This window comes from Natrix helvetica (genome assembly GCF_964273705.1).
Source record: "Natrix helvetica genome assembly, chromosome: 2".
Classification (NCBI taxonomy): domain Eukaryota; kingdom Metazoa; phylum Chordata; class Lepidosauria; order Squamata; family Natricidae; genus Natrix; species Natrix helvetica.
In genome coordinates, this window is record NC_138552.1 from 57,178,633 (window position 1) to 57,198,591 (window position 19,959).

Below are 19,959 nucleotides of genomic sequence, written 5' to 3' on the forward strand. Positions count from 1 at the left end.
CCCACCTGCCTGAGCTCTGCTGCGGGCGAAAAAAAGCGCTTTAGTCAGTGGGATGTCGGGGGAGAGGATAGAATGCTCAGGCATTCTCTCCTCCTCTCCCCCGACACCCCACTGACTAAAGCGCTTTCTTTCGCCCGCCTGAGCTGTGCCACGGGCGAAAGAAAACGCTTTAGTCAGTGGGGTGTCGGGGGAGAGGAGGAGAGAATGCCTGAGCATTCTCTCCTCTCCCCCGACATCCCACTGACTAAAGCGCTTTAGTCAGTGGGGTGTCAGGGGAGAGGAGAGAATGCTCGGCAGTGCTGAAGTGCTGAAGTGAGGCTAGCTAGCTGCTGCCTCCCCGTGCGTGAATGACTGCCTGTTTTAAAAAGCCTCTAAAGCTCTGAGCTCTGCCACCTCACTTCAGCACTTCAGCACTGCTGAGCATTCTCTCCTCTCCCCTGACACCCCACTGACTAAAGCACTTTCTTTCCCCCGTGGTAGAGCTCAGAGCTTTAGAGGCTTTTTTAAACAGGCAGTCATTCACGGTGAGGCAGCAGCTAGCTAGTCTCACTTCAGGACTCGCCTTTTCCCGTTTACATTTTTTTCCCTTTTCATGATTGACAGCGGTGAGGCTGTGCCTCCCCTGCCTCCCCTGACTGCACGTCACTGCTGAAAATGAAACAAAATGTTAAAAGTTATGATATTTAGGTAGTTACACATCTAAATTACATTAAAGTAACCAAAGTATCTTTACAATTCCCAAGGCATGTCAAAACATTTGAGCACCCTAATGTTTGGAAATTGAAAGTTGCAAAAATTGACACACTCTAAATTACTGCATGTGTCTCTCACCTCTACTATCTTTTAAGTGGAATCCTTCTGTCTGATGATCTGATTTCCTCTGGATGCTGTGTGTATGTAAATGCTAAACATTACTATGATCCTGGAGCTTCTGAAACTCCCAATAAGGAAAAGGGCAGTCAACTTTTTATTTTATAGTAGCAGTTATTTATTAATAACAGTTCGATCAAAGAATTCATCTTTAATTCTATGGATTAGTTATTGCGCTAGTAACAAGTACTATCAGGTTTGGCTAGTGCTCTGCATAGTATATTGTTCAATAGTATTTCAGCTAACAAAATAATTATAATATAGTAACTCAATAGAATGTATTTATTAAATAAATTATAACAACCAGAAAATGAAATTGGAACTTTTGTACCCCTGGTGAGCTATTTAACATTAAAAGCTTAAGGCCATCGTTGACATGACATTCTCTGAAGTATTACAAAGTATTACATCACATTCTTTGAAGCTTTTTAAAGTTAAGAACACATGAAAGACCTTGAAGGAACAAATCCAAATCATTAATTCTCCTAGTTCATTCAGCTTCTAACAATCATCTAAAAATTATTGTAACCTTCTCAGCACAAATGCTATATCTCATCCTTTTTTCACCAAATAACTAAAATTTGCTGCTCATAATAGTTCCTTTTATGCTCCTTTCCCCTGAATCTTGCTACATCCATCATGTCTGGCTTCATCCAATCAAGCAGGACTGAAACCGCTTAGAACCTCACAAGAAAATCTAAGAACTTAGAAAAAGTTAATATTTATTGAAGAAAGGAGACCACAACCCCAAAAATTTCAGCAACTTCAATTAGCTATAATCAGAAACTAACTTTACTCATTTTTTTAAAAAAAAAAAACAGCTCGAATGCTTTTGTGCTTTGTTTTTGTTCTTTTCCTATGTAATAATCCACTTGGCCCCCTGTTTGAAGGAAGCTGGCCTCGTTTCCCTCAGTGCTTTGTTTTTGAAATGGTGAAATGTGTTCTTATTTTGTTTTCCTTTTTACTAGCAGTGTGAGAAGTGTCACTCTCCCATATCTCTTCTTACAGTAATAGTTTTGATAAGCTAGACATCCCCAAGCTGGTTTCATTAACTTCTGTGGGGAATTACAACTCCCATGATTCCCAGACAGAATGTCTGTTGGTTTTGTTAGCTAATTCCTGAAGTTGTATACCTATTATATCTGGTGGGAATAAAACTGGGAAGGCTGCCATAGACTTCTCTAATATATACTGAACCCATTGCCACTCAACATAATAGCTGCTCTTAATATTTATATATTTTTAGACTCTGGTGGAATATGGAGCAAATGTAACTATGCAAAACCATGTTGGAGAAAAACCTTCCCAGAGTGCTGAACGGCAGGGATACACCATGTGTTCACGTTACTTGGTAGTGGTGGAGACATGTATGTCACTGGCATCCCAGGTTGTGAAGTTAACAAAACAACTAAAAGAGTAAGTATTAATTGATTGCGGTATTCCAATTGTTCTCAAAACAGGGCTTTAATAATGTTGTATATAATTTACGCTGCTTTATGGTTCATGCATATCTTTGTGGTAGATTATGTAATACTTTGAGTTGAAGATGTACTACCAGTCAACAGGCAGTGAGTCCTTTGCTAATTGCATATCTTATTATTTATGTTTATGTCCCCTTGGGACATCTGATGGACATACTGAAAACATGTTCCTTGGATAAGAGTAAACTGTGAAAAGGTTCTCCAGGAATGCTAACTGAGCAAGACATGTTGAAATAAACCTGAATTCCCTAGACTATGAGACTAAAGACACATAAAATGTTACTTGTAACATAGAATTCTTACTTTCAATTCTGTTTTTTTCATAACTAATTTTTATCCACCATCAAATCTCAATTTCTTTCATGATGCCATTGCACTCTCTCTCTCTCTCTCTCTCTCTCTCTCTCTCTCTCTCTCTCTCTCTCTCTCTCTCGAAATGTGGATGTAAAGCATTTACATGCTTATTAAATTATTCATAATTTTTCCCTAAGAATCTGCAATTTATTCAAAACTTTCCTATTCAGCACTAGCTCAGTGATAAGAATTGGAAAGCAGATTCATCCCAGTTGCTTGATTAAACAAGCAGAATGCCTTTCTAAAGCTCTACTGCTTTATTGACAAGTAGTTCTCTACGATTGTTAAGCGTACTAAAGAAACTGCCACAACTCACACTCAGGATTGGGACTGATAGACAACAAGGTTTCTTGCGGGGAAAAGAAGAAAGCCCTGTTGATTCCAGAGAAGTGGTCAATCTAGTTGTTTAGATTGTTTGTTTGCTTAATTTCTATGCTGCCCAGTTAGTTAGATATGATTTTGTATAATCAAGTCGAAGTCAGCTGCATGCTAAAAGAAAATTACAATGATGCCAAAATGAAGACATGGTGCAATGATGTCGTGATTATGTGCCACAATAGTCAGAAATAATAATTGTAAATTATTCAGAAACCTTCAAAAGAGATAATCTTGGAACTTTGTGTTACAAACTTGTGCTGACAGATAGTAGGGGTATAAATAGCACAAAAAGGAAATAGGTAGACAAGAGAAAGGAAGGGAAAATATTCTGTGTTTCTAGTTCTACAAACTTAGGCTAGTGGTAAACCATTTAAAATATGTTTTGCCATTTCCAGATCCTTTGCTATGCTCTATGAGCATTTTCATTTGTAAGTACCACAGATTCAGCCTACATATGGTTGAAATCATGTGCATGCTTTCTAGCTTTAAATTTGTTCTTTCAAAAGCTCTACAACTGTGAAGCGAGTTAATAATCTATGTCCTTTGAGCCAGGAAATTATCCACTTAAATATACCACAGCTGGACTTGTGCTGTCAGGTTTGTTCCACATTTTAAGCAAATCATTCTGAAAGTGAAAGCAGTAATGTGGAGGTGGCTGCATTTTTATGCACACTCTGGCAGTATCATATGGCTTTAAACAGAGGGAAGGAAAAATATAGCTGTTCTGGAAATTTTCTATTTCAAAGGTAAATATTAGGCAAGGTTTTATAGGAGAGAGAAAAAAGGTACCATAGTGTAGAATATAGCAGCCCACTAGCCAAATGTGAAATGGATAAAAGCTGTCAATTTCCAAACCATTTACAGGAAGCACAATAAATTTAAGATACTTCATATATGTCTCTGTGTATTCCAGTAGAGCGATTACCTAAAGAAAATACAAGTCCAGTTACATCAAGCCAAAGATCCAACTGCCTTCAAGCTCATTACTATTCCTTGTTCCCAAGTATACCAAAATCTCACTCCTTGTAGTAGAAGTAGGATTCTGACCTGGTATACCTCCTCATAAATTATGTGTCATTCTTTCCTTACAAATCAATACCATATTTGCATCTTTTTCATCAAAGAGATCAGATCACCAATTAACACTTATAACAGTATAAATTATGTCAGATTGTAGCCCCTCACAGGATATCATTGAACATTAAGCAATTTATCTTGCAAAAAAAATGGCAAAAAATCTAGTGGAGGAGGGAGGGGGAAAAGTAAATGAATTGAATTAAAACATTAACAAATAAAACTCAATTTCTTGACAGTAATTTTAATATTTTTGGTCTAACCAGGAACCGGAGGTCTCTAAACAGATTGCAAATTCGTTTAAATTTTAGAAATGAGGTTTCATGTCACCTACCTTTATCTCCTCCAAATAGTTTTACAAGTCTGGAAAAAAGCTTTTCTTTTCTTACTGTAACAATTGCAATCATTTCTGCTGCTTGTTACTCACTTAACATGAAGAAATAAGAGAATGGAAACTCCAAAATCTGACAACACATTTCCTCAAAATGTAAAGCAATTTTTGGAAGTGGATGAAAAGAACTAAACAAAAAGAATTGAGCTGAGTGAATGGAATTAAAAATGAAATAGTGAAATTATTTGGGATGAAACCAGCCTGAGGAAGGAGTGCTTTAGAGATTTGTATGGGAATGTGAGTTATCTGGTGAAGAGTATAATTAAAACAAATGTTATAAATGTCAAGAAAAGGTTAATGAGAAGTCATAACGTGAGAATGTTGACAGATGTAAAGCTGCAGGTAGAGATAGTGTAACTGTAGAAATGTTGAAATATGTATGTGGTTTGCAACTTGCTTAACTTGTGTGCAAAGGCTGCATCTGTGTCTGATGACTGGAAGAATGCTTTTATTGTTCCCCTGTAGCAAAAGTGACTGTAATAACTACAAAGGGATGGGTTTGTTAAATGTGCCTAGGAGGATGTTAGGCAGGATTTTGATTGAAAGAGTAAAAGAGGTGATAATGAGAAAACCTGAAAAATACACTATAGTTTTATGCCAGGCATGAAGTACACAGATTTTTGCTCTTGTAGCAAGTTGTTAAAAATGTAGAGTGAATGGGTCAAAAGAAAGGGAAAGATTAAATAAGATATGTTGGATGGAGTTTATGACATTCTGAAAAAGAATTTGAAAGAACAGAAAGGGGAGAGAGGGGTGAGAGTTTTAAAGGAGTTGCTGAAGAGTGTGCTTATCATAAATAGTCATTTAAAGCCTATTTTATTTGTTTATATAGCTATGGCATAAGTGAGTTAGTCAAAGTTACATTTTGTAGTGTTTATTATTGTTGTGTTATTGCTACTATCCCTTTCTAAACTTCTGGAAATATGGCATCATAAGACAATAAAAGGTAAAAGTTCCCCGCACATGTGTGCTACTCATTTCCAGCTCTGGGGGTGGTGCTCATCTCCGTTTCTAAGCTGAGAAGTCAGTGTTGTACAAAGATGTCTCCGTGGTCATGTGGCTGGCATGACTAAATGCCGAAGCTGGAAGAAGAAATGGGAGCTCACTCCATTATGCAGTGCTAGGGATTCAAACCTCTGAACTGCCGACCTTCTGATTGACAAGCTCAGAATCTTAGCCACTGAGCCACCACATCCCATAAGACAATAACTATACCTAAATAAATAACAATGTCAATAAAATAAATAAAATGCTAGTGTTTTAATTTTACTTTATTTTTACATAACTAAATCTAAATCTATCTAAAAGTATTTACCTAAAATATCATTAGAATGGATTTTCAAGAAATGTCTAAAACCTAAAATCATATTTATGAGAAAAATCCATATATAGTTTACTTTAAAAAGAAGGAAAAGACTAATTCACAGGCATACACATATACACACACAAATAATGTTATGCAATTCAATTATTTTTTAAAATTAGTCCTTTTTAACAGTAGGAAAAGGGGAAAATAAAATTAAATCCCTGGCAGCAAAATCTTTGTTTAAATATAGAAAAAGAGATCACTTCTCCAGAGTATTGTATAGCTAACAGCAAAATAAAGGCTTTCAGGGATTATAGCATCAGTTCTAATGCTTGAAACAGTTGCCATTTACTGGAAAAGTGATTTTTAAACAAGGATTTATATAGAAAGCTTGCTATTTTATTAAACATAAATCTTATTGGAAAGAACCAATAGATTGATGTTTCTTCTTGATTTTGTGCCTGTTTTTTTTAGTAATGTCCAAGACATATCAAGACACTGATATGCTATTTGAACATGGTGCTTTATGTTAGTGTGAAAAGTGAAAGTAACAGGGTTTTTTTCAGATTTGTAAAAATGTAGGAGAAGAATGCAGATTCTGTCTTGATGTCACATGACATGGACTAACCAATCAGTGCTGGTTTCTGATACAAACTTTCTCCTCAGTATTTTGTTAGGGCTGACTGGAAAGGTTTGGGCACATTGCCATAGACATTTCACCAAGCAAATGAGGAGTGAACGGATTTTATTTAAATGTCATGCTGCCTGCAAGATAGTTATATAGTTAATTAGAATTGGGTACCTGTTTGGCTTCCTCAGATGAGATCCAATCTTCACTAAATGTGAATCATTATTATCCTTGCCCTCAAAATTAAAATTATGTGTTCATAATTATTCTTCTGATATTTCTGAATATCTTTTAAATATTGTTAATGATAGCTAAAATAAGGGTCATGTTTTAAAATAAAATATATAATCTAGTGCATGATACTTGACCACTTAATGTTAAATATGGAAGTGGTAATAATGTATGAAGCAGAAAAATCTAGATATCGCTTCCATGTTGCTAGCAACTCTATAAACTTATTTAGTATAAAGTACACTGTTTTTGTTTCTTTAGTTTGGACTTATAAGCACTGGCCTCAGTTCATCCTCATTTTGGGCTTGTTGAGTCACATCATTCCAGATGAATGCTGAATAAGGGTACTCACTCTCTACTAAATGACTGTCTGCCATGAGGGAAATGGAGGAATACATTTCACATTTTTTTAAAAAAAAATAGCAAGTTTTTCAAAAGTTTCTGAAGTTTTTACACTCCAAATCGGAATGGGACAACTCACATCAGCCTACTCACCCCAGCCAATGGATCCCAGTCAACTTGCCCTGGCCAACACACTCACCTTGGGATATTTCAATGCGAATAACTCAAGAGAGGCACAAGTAGAATTGCAGTTCACCCCAGTTTTGAGGACTTCTAACTTGATATGGTTCAAAACAAGACAAGGCTTGCTGCAATTCACTTGACCCTCTCTTGAGTTGTTCCTCCACAAAATGGCCAGGTCAGATCGGCTGGGGTGAGTTAGCTATGACCCTTCCAAATTATATACTTTACATTACACTATAAACTATTTTGGAAGGTCTATAGTTTTAAAAAGCAAGTAAAGAATTATTTACACCATTCTGTGTTCAGGGAGTCCTCGAGTTACATTTAGTCATTTAGTGACCATTCAAAGTTACAACAGCACTGAAAAAAGTGACCTAGAACTGTTTTTCACGCCTATGACTGTTGCAGCATCCCCATGGTCACATGATCAAAATTCATATGCTTGGCAACTGATTCATATTTATGACAGTTGCAGTGTCCAGGGGCATCTGATTACTTTTTATGACCTTGTAGCAAAGTCAGTGGGGAGTTCAGATTTGTTTAACAATCATGTTACTAGATGAACAACTGCAATAATTTACTTAACAACTGCGGCAAGAAAGATTGCAAAATGGGACAAAACTCACTTAACAACTATCTCACTTAGCAACCGAAATGTTGGGGTCAACTGTGGTTGTAAATTGAGGATTACCTGTCCATCTATCAAGTAAAAAATTACTGCCTAAATAAAATTGAAAAAAAAATAACATTTAAATTTAACTTTTCCCTCACGTCATTGATAAAAGTGTTAAAGAAAAGTACTGCCAAATTTCAGTGACTCCAGTTTAGTCAGACACCAGTAAATTCCTATTTATGAATTCCAAAGCCCTGGCAATCTTTTCCTTAAAATTCTAATCTCACAGTTTACACCACCGTCACTGCTAGTAATAAATAATATATATATAATGCAGGCAACTTTCAGAGGGTTCAATAAAATGATCAAAGTGCTGTCACAAGGATTAGAAGCAATTTGTAGAACAGAGATCTCCTTTGTGTATGTTGGCATTTGTATATGTTCTCTGAGTGCAGCTCTTAAATTATAAATGAGCAGGGCCCTTTTTAAAGGGATGTTTACTAAAACAATTGTGCCTCCTTTAGTACATTGATGGACAGCTTTTTTAGGAACAAAAAGAGTGTAACAATGTAATATTTCTTCCAGACAGACAGTAGAGCGTGTGAGTTTACAGAACCAACTCCAGGAGCTTCTAGCAATTCAGAGGGCAGATGGAAAATCACAGTCAACATCTTCAAGGTAACTAGGCTTATAACAGTGGGATTCAGTTTCTGAATAGGTATTTCTCATAATTACTTCACAACTAAATTATGCTTCAACTAAAATTTTAAGCTGAGTTTTTAAAAAATGTAACAGAAATATCATACAATAGAAATTCATATTGAATGCAAAATAAAGAGGTTCTGATGTGTCAAATGCAAAACTATGATTATTTTGCTTCTACAGAAATTCATAGTATAAAAGGAAAACTTGAAAAAAAGACTTTCTCAATATTAATTGTAATCTCAATAGTAATTTGTCCAGTATCATGTATCTGTAGCATACATAAAGTTTTGAGAAGATCCAAGCTACTAAACTGTATCTAAATCCACATTATTTGGTTCTGTAGTGAATGTAGTTAGTCTGGTGAGATTAATGTCAGGTGCAACGAATCAGAACACTAATTAACCACAGCAGTATTTCTATTTCTATTCACCTGTTTACAAAAACCTCACCAGACTAACTGCAATCACTATGGAACAACCAGATAAGCACTTCAGGGTTAGGAAGTTCTGCTCACCATCACTTCTTCCCCCTCATGGATTGCAGGTTAGCCAGTCTCCTAACTCCCACCCACACACCCACCCACTTCAACTGCAGATTCCACCATACCAATGTAGTTACCATCCAAAGTGTAAATTTTAATATTCTAGCCAAATTCTGGTCATTGCTAAGAATTCTGACCTGATACTTGATCTGTCTATCTGGAGGCACTCCATGCCAAAATGGAGAAGGCTGCTTTAGATCACTTTTTTAACGTCTTCATCTAAACTTCCTCAAAATATTCAGAAGCATCCTGATATGTAAAAATGGAGTGGAAATCAGTTGTGCTGCTCTACTCATATTAAATTTGAATATAACGGTGAGAAGAATATTTATAGATTGTTATTTAAGAACTATCAACTGAATTGTAAATTCTGAGGCATAGACATTGCTGTCTTTGCTGGTGATGACGTTAGTATTGTGGTTGACTATTAATAATATTATTACTATTCCCATGAAGTCAAAACTTGCTGATTATAATCAGGTATAATATTAGATTTTAACTCACAAGCTATAAACATCTAATATAAATGTTTATTAGAAAATTATTCTGTGGGAGATTAGCAAAAACTGGAAATAATAGATCCTAGCTTGCAAATAGACTTACATTCTTAAATGCAGCATAAATATGCAAGTCCATAATATATTCTAAGTGGATGAGGTCAAAAATAGAAGGCAATAGGAATGCATAGGAAAGGGGAAGAAAATGTAATGGAAACATCCATGTTGTGTCTGTATAATTTTGATTGTGGTCTTCTGTACTAATTTTTTTTTCTTTGTCCACTGAAGTTCACCATCATCACCCATTTCTGGCAAACCTCAGTGGAAACAATCTGATACAGATGATGTGACTCCACCAAAAAGTAAACCGAACACTCATGATGGGATTCAGATTCATGGAAGTGCAGGAACTCACCACCCTACTCGGCCGAAGATGAAAGAGGAGGAATCTGACAAAATTCTGCGCCAATTGCTGGGGAAAGAAATCTCTGAGAATGTCTGCATGCAGGAAAAACTGTCCTTAGAATTTCAGGCTTCCAAGAATACAAAGAAGGTGCCATTGGAGAAAAAGGAACTGAAATTAGCAAGATTGAAGCATCTAATGCAGAGGTCCCTCAGTGAATCTGACACAGATTCAAATACTTCAGAAGACCAAAAGAACACACCTGTGAAAAGAATTGATAAGCCCAGGCCACGGCCTATAGTGGAAAATACTGAAAGCACTGAGAATTTGCATCTCATGATTAAGAAACATGCTTTGGCATCCGGACGCCGGTTTCCCTTTGGAATTAAAACCTCAAAATCAGTGGATGGTCATAGCCCTTCTCCCACTTCTGAAAGTAGTGATCCTGATAATGAATCCCACTATCAGACTGGAACCGTGTCTCAAAGCCAGGTTGGGGGAGACCCCAATCAAGCCAATTCTGATACCACGATTGCTCCCAAAGTAGCCACGAGTCCCAAGAGTGCCCTCAAGTCTCCCTCTTCAAAACGCAGGACTGCTCAGAATTCAAAACTCAGGGTGACATTTGAGGAGCCCGTGGTACAGTTAGAGCAAACAGAGATTGGTGTAAACGGAGAGAAGGACAAAGAGCAGAATAAATCTCTTCCACGGCCAATACCTAATGCTGACACTGGGGACCAGCAGAAGCGTCCATTTGGGACATTTCGATCCATAATGGAGACACTGAGTGGCAATCAGAACAATAATAATAATTATCACTCTTCCGGTTTAATCAAGACCTCATCACCCTTTACCTCATTAGGAAGAAAAGCCACAGATAGCAAGGGAAATTCAGCAACTTCTACAAAAGGAAAAAATAAACCAGTGAGTTATTATAAAAGGTTGAGGGAATCCTTGTGCTTTCATCAAAAATTTCTGCCAAAAACGAATGCCCAGAATAATGATCTATGCATTGCAGGGTTAAATTAATATCAGCTCATCATCACTGGGGAAACTTAGGGGAGGTAAATGATGATGTGGTAACATCTGGAAGGAGGCAAGAAAAAATTGGAAAGGGTGTAACCCAAAGATTTCTTATTCAGCTTTTTCAAAATGTGGGTCATAATGCAAACTTTTTTATTTGCTTGGATGAAGTGATGACAGTAAAAGCCAGCTTGCATTCTCCAGTGCACAGAAGAAATATCAGAGTGTTTTGTTTTATATATAGGTCAGAGATGAAAGGAATATCTCATCATTTTGCTTTGGTATGAATTCAGACTAGGAATAGTTTTTATGTAGATGGTTCTTAAAATCCAAACCTCTCAGCAAAAGATAAAATATTCTATATTTCTTATATGCAGAGGGAGAGAGATGATTGGATAAGAGTAATAAATATTTTATTTGGAATACATTATAGAAATATTATTAGGGAGGCATATCCATGCAATGCTGTTAAAACCAGAAATAGGAATACAGCCATGTGAAAAAAAAATCTAAACTATAAATACAGGGGACCCAAGCATGGTGTTACATTCTGTTTCCCTTACCTAAATGCTGTGCTTGGCAGCTATTATAATGTGTTAAAACATTCATATGGACTGACATGTTCCAGCTTTGAATGATTTTCTATTTTATACAAGTGCAAACCTTTCTGTTTCAGCATTTATGCTAGGGGGAGCAAAAAAAACCAATCCCAGTTATGAAGCACACTGACTTACTTGAAGACATTACTAGCTATTGTATAGAATTATTTAAAAGAGTTTACTTATGTTGACCATCATGTATGAGCATAAAGCAACTGAAAGGTGATTGGCTTACAAAGAGATAGGTGATGGACAAGAATAGGGTAGTTATAAAGCATTGGGTAATCCTGCACCAGAAGTGAGGCAAAAGGATCAGAATTAGGAAGCTAAATTTCAACCTTTATTTATAAAAATGATGATTACCAGGGAAAACACTCCGATTATGGGACTTGTGGAGAACATAATTTGCTTCTAGAGATCCAAAGAAAGGGGAAACACTTCCAAATAAAATTCTGCCACAGAGATGGAAGTTATGGAAGAAAGAAAATAGTGGTATAAAAAGAAGTTTTGTCTAAGGTGCCACAGAGGTGCCAATACTATAGGGTAGATACATTTTGCCAGCATTCTTTCCCAGATCCCAAATCCCAATCCACTGAAAATAATAGGAAAAAAGAAAACTCTTCAGTCTGGATTTTTTGGGGGGCGGCGGGAGGTAGGTGGAAGAGAGAGTTGATTTTAAGTAGGAAAATGGTTGATGCCTAAGGCACCCTTTTCTCCATTTAAAACAGCAATGTTCCAAAAATCTCATGTCCATTTGAGGTATTAGCTCCATCCATTGGCATGCAGATCAAATAATATTTGACCCAATAGAAGCTGCATACTCCTGATCAGGAGTTTTGGAAGGCAGCTTTGATAAAACAACTGAGTGGATCACATTTTACAGTCCCATTCCAAGAAAAAGCAAGAATTATATTGATATAAAGAAAGAGTTTTTTTTAAAAAAAAGAATAAGCTTTCACAGAAAGTCAGTGTATAGCTCATTTGGTTTCAAAAATGTAAGCCTAAAGATAAGTTCCTATTGTATTGGACTAAACTAACTTTTATATGAATAAATTCTACCTCCATGTTGGTTCTAGTAATGGAGGTATGTGTTAAAGGAGACTAAGAAGCCAAAATGAACTGAAAGGCAGGGCAGATGATACATTTGTCTATAGATTATGATTTGTTGAAATCATATATAAGTGGTTGACAGGTCTTTGATCCTAAGATTGCATTAGTCATTCCAACTCTGATTGCTGAAAACTGATGTTGTGGTTTTCTGCAATTTCAAGATAAGAAACATTCCCAAACTAAAGTATAAGTCCCAAACCAACACTTTCTAATTTTAACAAACCCAATCTCCTCCCAAAAATCAAGAGAAGAAAAAAGGAAAATCTCAGTTGTCTGGATGTGATGTACCAATATCTATTTTGCATCATTGATTCCATGCCCTTAGTCATTAAAAAACTGCCCATCCTGTTATTATAAAAAGACTTCATGACAATTTAATGAGAGAGATGACAATTTGTGGTCAAGAGAATAGATATATTTTCAAGACTGCCAAGTGATGACCTAAAAAAAATTCTCTTTTTTTTTTGAGAGGGAATCTGTTTTCATAGCATTCTGCATCTGTTTATTGTCACTATGGAATGTATTAGTGAAGCATTCTCTTTTTTAAAAAAATGCAACATTCATTCCCTCAAAAAGCATTATTTCAAAGCTACCTGGTTTCAGCTTTATTGATGGATGTGAGCCAGTACCAGATATCAGCACTATTTCCTTTTTTATCTGATAAAGTTGTAGACACTGTCCAATGGGATTCATCCTTGTATCATTATGTCACCAAGTAGAAAATTACTATTGTGTGCCAAAAGGACATCCTGATCTCTAAGGTGCAATAGAAACAGCTCTCCCTTCCATCCAGGACTCTAGTTAGACACTGAAGATTCTGCATGCCTTTTTTCTTTCTTCCATTCAATCATGTCCAATTCTTGGGGAACAGCCTGGACAAGTCCTTGCTGTTTTCTTGGCAATTTTTTTCAGAAATGGTTCACCATTACCTCCTTCCTAGAGCTGAGAGAAATTGACTAGTCCAAAGTCACCCAGCTAACTTTGTAGCCAAGGTGGGACTGGAACTCACCATCTCCTGCTCCCTAGCCTGATGCCTTAACCACCACACCAAACTGGCTCTCTATCTGCATGCCTATTCCAATGCCAAATTATAATATAGATGTTCAGGCCATTTGTTGATAGGCTTACCTTTTAAATAGCTGTCTGTTTATTGTGCATGTGAGAAGCTTGCTGCATGGCCCTTCAACTGACAAATGCATTGCCCTTCCTTAGGCTCTTTGTTCCAGCTACACCAGTTTTTCCACTTGCATGCAGATTGAAGACCTCCTCCATAACAATGCATGGTATGTCCTGATATAGACTGAAAACATTTTTATTGCTTTTTATTATTTTCTCATTGCATCTACAACTTATAACTGTTCACAGCTTGAACTAATGCAACAATTAATGATAACTGTAAAAGAAAAGAAAATTTTGATCTGACAAGTATAAGTATAATCTTTATTGTCATACAACGAACTTGATCTGATAAAAATATATCATAAACTCTTAAAAGCCATTGCTAGTATTCATAGCTGAACTAGCTTAATGGTTCCATGGCACAATGTGCATAAAAAACACTAGTACTCATAAATTCAAAAATATCCTTTAGTTCAGTTTGGCATTGTGTAGCCTCTTGAATAGAAATCAAACAGCAGATGAGGATGGAAATTAAATTTCCTCTTATGCATAAGCCAAGTCATTCCACTTATATTCAGAGAAAGTGTGTCTCATGCTCTATTGGCTCATGTCTTTCTAACTTGTCTTTGAACTCTGATTTTCTAATGCAAAAATAATGTTAAGTAGGCCAAAATTAAAGTGTTTTTCTCTTTTCATAAATGTAAATATATTTGGTTGGAACCAGACTTGCATTTCTGTGAAGGAATGAATGAATGAATGAATGAAATACTACTTCTGTTTGGAGAGGGAATCAAGGTCCAAGAAATGTTTTCTGCTGGTAAACAATTTTTGCCAAATGTCTTTTCTCCTTGCAGCCATCAGCCCTTCCTCTCACATGGTTTTGGAAAGTTTCTCAATTCTCCAGAGTAGTAACTATATAAATAGACTTATTGCTGTAATCACAAGTCATAACAATGTAGCATAGCGTACAATACAAGAAGACAAAATAAGAAAAATGATAAAAAGAATGCTAGATATAAGAAAATCAGATCAAAATAAAACCAGGACTACAGTTAAGAACTTTAAAAATGCCTTCATATGTTTAAATGCCAACAAAACAAAACAAGCAACTTAACTACTATCAGTTAAAAATATCTGCAAGAATTTGGATGTTCAAAGACGGAGCCCTTGCGTTCCTCTACCACCATTAATTTGACCCTGATTTTATCATCAATGGGACAGGAGAGGAGATGATGAGAATGATCTCTGCTTGACTGGTACCCCAAGGGCAGGAAAAAGCATATATGTTTTTGTAGGAATTGTACAAGGGTGGAAATTTAGATGACTGTACTGCCACAGTGTATATATTGGCATCCTTTTCAAGATGCCTACCTCTATTCCAAGAACTACCGTATTTTTCAGAGAATAAGATGTTCCTCCCCCCCACCCCCCAAAAAAAAGAGCTTGGGAATGTTGGTGCACTTTATACACCGAATACAGCCATTTTTGGTCTCCCAAAGCCCCGCCCCCTGCATCCCATTTTTGTGAAAAACTGCCCTTTTTTTTGCAAAAACAGAGGCTTTTTGCCTTTCTTCAGTCCCCAGCAGCTCTCTGTAAGCTTCAGCAGGGCTGGGGCAAGGTAAAAATGCCCTCGTGTTTGCAAAAAACAGGTCATTTTTCACAAAAACGGAGGCTTTTTTGCCTTTCCTTAGCCCCCAGCAGCTCTCTGTAAGCTTCAGCAGGGTTGGGGCAAGGCAGAAACAGGGCCGTTTCTTGCAGAGTGCTGCAGGGAGCTGAAGGAAGGCAAAAACTTTTTTTCTTACCTCTTCGAAATCTTGGTGCCTCTCATACCACGGTGCGTCTTATAGTCTGAAAAATACGGTATGTTCCCCCAGAGATCTTTTGGAGTAGTTTTTTAAGGCTACCATAAAATCACCAAAAAGGCTCCCACGACCCCCCTTCCTCTTACGTTTTAAAATTCCACTTACTACATGTCTGGATGGAACTCAAAATTTCATTTTTTACTGGCCACTCGTTTGGAAAAGATGTGAACTATAAAGTTGTCCCTAAGGTTCAATGCAGAACCACTTTTATAGTTGTTCATGTTTTTGGAACGGAGTTACTTTAGCAGTTTATCGCCCAATGTAACAAAGAAGTTGGCAATGATGAAACAAGAATGGCAATAACATTAAAAGTTAAATAATTTTAGTAACAGGTTTGGAGGTAGATGTTTTTATTTATGAAATGCATTATAGCTTTTTAAATTCCATACATCCTATTTGCCTTTTTTAGAGAGAAAAATTTACATGCAACTTTAGGGTAGATAGATGATGGATGGATGGATAAATAGATAGATATCTATCTATCTATTTACCTATCTATCATGTTTTATCTGCGATGAGTATTTTAATTACATTTCTCATGAAAGCTATTATATTACTTTTATTATCTTTGTACCAGTGGTGGGTTTCAAAAAATTTTAGAACCTCTTCTGTAGGTGTGGCCTGCTTTGTCGGAGTGGCTTGCCAGCCATGTGACTTGATGGGCGTGGTCAACTTGTAAAATATGGTGAAACTCACTTAACAACACTCTTGCTTAGCAACCAAAATGTTGGCTCAGAAACTCTGGCATTTGAAGCACACAAGTCTTAAAGCTGTCAAGTTACAAGACCCTTGCACCCCTAACCCTTTAGAAAAAAAAAACTCAGCAGTGTTCATACTTGACAGCTTTAAGACTTGAGGACTTCAACTTCCAGAATTCCTCCTCCAGTCATATTGGCTCAGGAACTCTGGCATTGAAGTGTGCAAGTCTTAAAGCTGTCAAGTTACAAGACCCTTGCACCTCTAACCCTTTAGAAAAAACCCCAGGGATATTCAAACTTAACAGCTTTAAGACTTTAAGGTTTAGATAGGACTCTTAGAGGTGGGCGGGGCGATTGGTGAGCCAGCCAATCAGTGAGCGGCAGGTGGGGCAAGTGTGGTGCTGACGGGCAGGGGGAGGGAGCTGGAACTGTTTCTTAACGGCACGTTAGATTTGTGGAACCTCTTCTATAGAAGAGGTTAGAACTGGCAGGAACCCACCCCTGCTTTGCACTTACTGCATAATGATTCATAATGAATCTACAACTTTGTTGCCCTCAAAGTTAGTCATTTTTACAAATGAATTGACTCCTTTTTTCATTGGATATTTGTGTTCAGATTACCAATATCCATTGGTAATCTGAATGCATTATTATCAGCAAGCAAACTTGGTATAAATTACTTGTAGGAAAGAAGGAAGGCTACACATGGCTGCAATTTGTAGTGGACACAATATTAACTTTGTGCTTAAATAAATGCTGCTGTGAACTATAGCATCTTTACAGAAGCTGTTATTTTTACATTACTTCACCACCACTTCCATTGAAGACAGCAGCAATCTTTTAATATACATCATTAAACATTGGAGGGATTCTAGCAGTTAGGGCCAGTTAAGACAAAGTGGTAGCTCCGATGATCAGCTGGGAGCGAACCGGTTCACTCCAACGATCTGGTGGGCTAGGCTGTCTGCCCCTGTGCTATACTGATCTATATCTTCTCAGCTGATTTGCACGGCAGAACGGATTGCCGCGCCTCAGCTGTGTTACTCCCCAGCAGTAATGTGAAATGTAAGTATTCTTAAAACTGTGCATGGAGCAAAGCACATGATTACCGAACTGATTGTTAAACCGGCAGGATCCCACCACTGCCTTCAAAGGTGTAATTAAACAGATTACAATATTTTTGGAGTATAAGACATACCTTTTCCCTAAAAAAAAAGAGGCTAAAAATCTGGGTGCATCTTATACACTGAATCCAGCATTTTTTGCCTCCAGAAACCCCACCCCCTTCAACAAAATGGCCATGCATAGCCTTTACGAGGCTTGCAGAGTGCTCCTGGAGACTGGGGAGGGCAGAAATGAGCAAAAAATGAACTGTTTTCTGCTCAATTTTGCCCCCCCCCCCACCAGCACCCAGGAGCACTCTATAAGCCTCCTAAAGGCTATGCATGCCCCCCCTTTTTTTTTTTACAAAAAACAGGCCCATTTTCATAGAAAACAGACCATTTTTTGCTCATTTTTGGGGTGGCCCACCCCCCAGGAGCACTCTACAAGCCTCATAAAAGCTATCCATGGCCTTTTTTTGGGGAAAAAAATCGGGCTCATTTTTGCAAAAAACAGGCCATTTTCGGGAGGTCTACAGAGTTCAAAAACTTTTTTTTAATTTGCTTCTTCAAAACCTTGGTGTGTCTTATACTCTGGTGCATCTCATACTCTGAAGAATACGGTATATATGAGTAGAGGATAAGACTGTTTCTGCTTTTCCCAATATATGAAACAACCTTTTCATTTTTCACTTCATCTGAGAGCAGCTTGTTCCCATCTCTTTAGAATTTAATGTGAGCCATAAGAACCAAGTCTACCAAGTTAGGTCAGAATTTTCACAAACGATTGCTTTTAATTTGATGGGAAACACTGACTATACATAGGCTTAAATCTGAAACTTGCTATTCTATAAATGAAATGTAGCTTCTGTTTGCAGAAAGTACTTGGATCCAGTGAAAGTTCTTCCAGGAGAAAGAGAGGAAAATAGTTTTCTAATGTATAGTATGGGAAATTTCAAAGAGTGCTCCTAAGAACGTGATACTTTCCAAAACCTCATGGTAGTTGGCAGCGGGAGAGTTGGTAAAAATAGTATCACCACTGCTTTTGCGGTAGAACATCCTGTGAACAAAATAAAATTCATAGGTTGTGTTAATTCATCTCTCAGTTTCATAACTCCCAATAACGGCTTATCCTAAAAATAGGGTAAATCTTAAGGAGAAAAAGTGTGAAGAAAATTTTATTTTTAGTCTTTTGTCTGCAATCAATAGAAGCAGGACCACAAAAAGGGAGGTTTTCTTAATTAATATTACCATCCCAAAAGTGCTTGCAAGCATTATCCCAAAATGTAATATGTGTGTCTGAGGTGTGGCTTGGAATTACAGCAAACAAAATATTTGCCAGAAAGAAAACATTTGAGCAACGATGTCTTCTCAACTGGACAAGTTTAGATCATTGTGAAGATTAGCTTAGAAAGGACACAATTGTTTTAAATATAGAATAGGCAATCATGGTGAGTATGGAGTATTTTTCTTGGTCAGTTACTTGAGCAACCTACTATTTGAAAATGTAGTAAGAAACAAGACAAAACAACAGATTTGCTATATCCAACTCAAGCATTTCTAGGTTAGATTCCCAATTTAGGGTCTATGTACAAAACATTTTACATATAATCAACACCACAAAAAAACCATAGTTTATCTAAGAAGCTTTTAAGTTGAATTGTTCATTGTTAAAACACATACTTTGCTTGCATGAAATTTCAGAAAGGACTGTCAAAATCTTGGAATTAGTCCCGATGTATTGAAATAGAAAGAACAAGATGACCTACCCTAGAATACCACATTTTTTCATAAACATTCAAACAACAATGGAATAGACTGGGCTGAAGGTGTGAGCCTTCAAAGTTGTCAGTTAAAAATGATTGCAATGGGTTTTAGCTTCAGTTATGCTATTTATCATATTTGCAAGGAGGGGTTATACAATATGCATGTTTATGTATGCATCCAAAACTTACAATAGCTATAAGGTTTTAAACAAATAACCCACAACTTTTTCTTTAAAGATGCCATCAAAATCACAGAACATGGAATAAAAAGATTAAACCATGGTTTCTGTGTGATGGATCTCTCTCACACACACACACCCCAAAATCCTCACCACAGCCTTTATTTATCCCAAGAACTGATGTGTTACTATGCTGGATTTCTTGCATTACTCCCATAAAATAACAGCATAGCCATCAGGGAACGTCTATATTGCATGTCATCCTAGGCATATTTCTGTAGAAATGATAGGGATATTTCATTTATTAATACTTTGTTTTCATTTGGAAATTATCTTCAAACCAGAAAAACTGAAGCTACATGGGGCCTTTTGTACCGAATCATTTATGAATTTGATGCAATTGTATGGAGGCTAAAAACTGAACAGAAAGACTTTATGAACTTAATTTGAACAATAGTGACTACAATATTTACAAAATTGCTGCGAATCAAAAAGCATCATATTAT

General features: G+C 36.8%; 1 protein-coding gene across 2 annotated transcripts in view; it reads left to right on the plus strand.

Moving 5' to 3' along the window:
• The window catches only part of SNCAIP (synuclein alpha interacting protein), a 121,910-nt gene that overhangs the window by 99,854 nt on the left and 2,097 nt on the right, over window positions 1-19,959 (plus strand). Inside the window, exons 8-11 of one of the 2 annotated variants that reach the window (XM_081943545.1) lie at window positions 2,117-2,286; window positions 8,437-8,529; window positions 9,883-10,921; window positions 13,942-14,012. In XM_081943545.1, the coding sequence (XP_081799671.1) occupies window positions 2,117-2,286; window positions 8,437-8,529; window positions 9,883-10,921; window positions 13,942-14,012 (1,373 nt within the window). The remainder of the gene's footprint in view (window positions 1-2,116; window positions 2,287-8,436; window positions 8,530-9,882; window positions 10,922-13,941; window positions 14,013-19,959) is intronic. The other variant, XM_081943546.1, reaches the window with a different exon arrangement.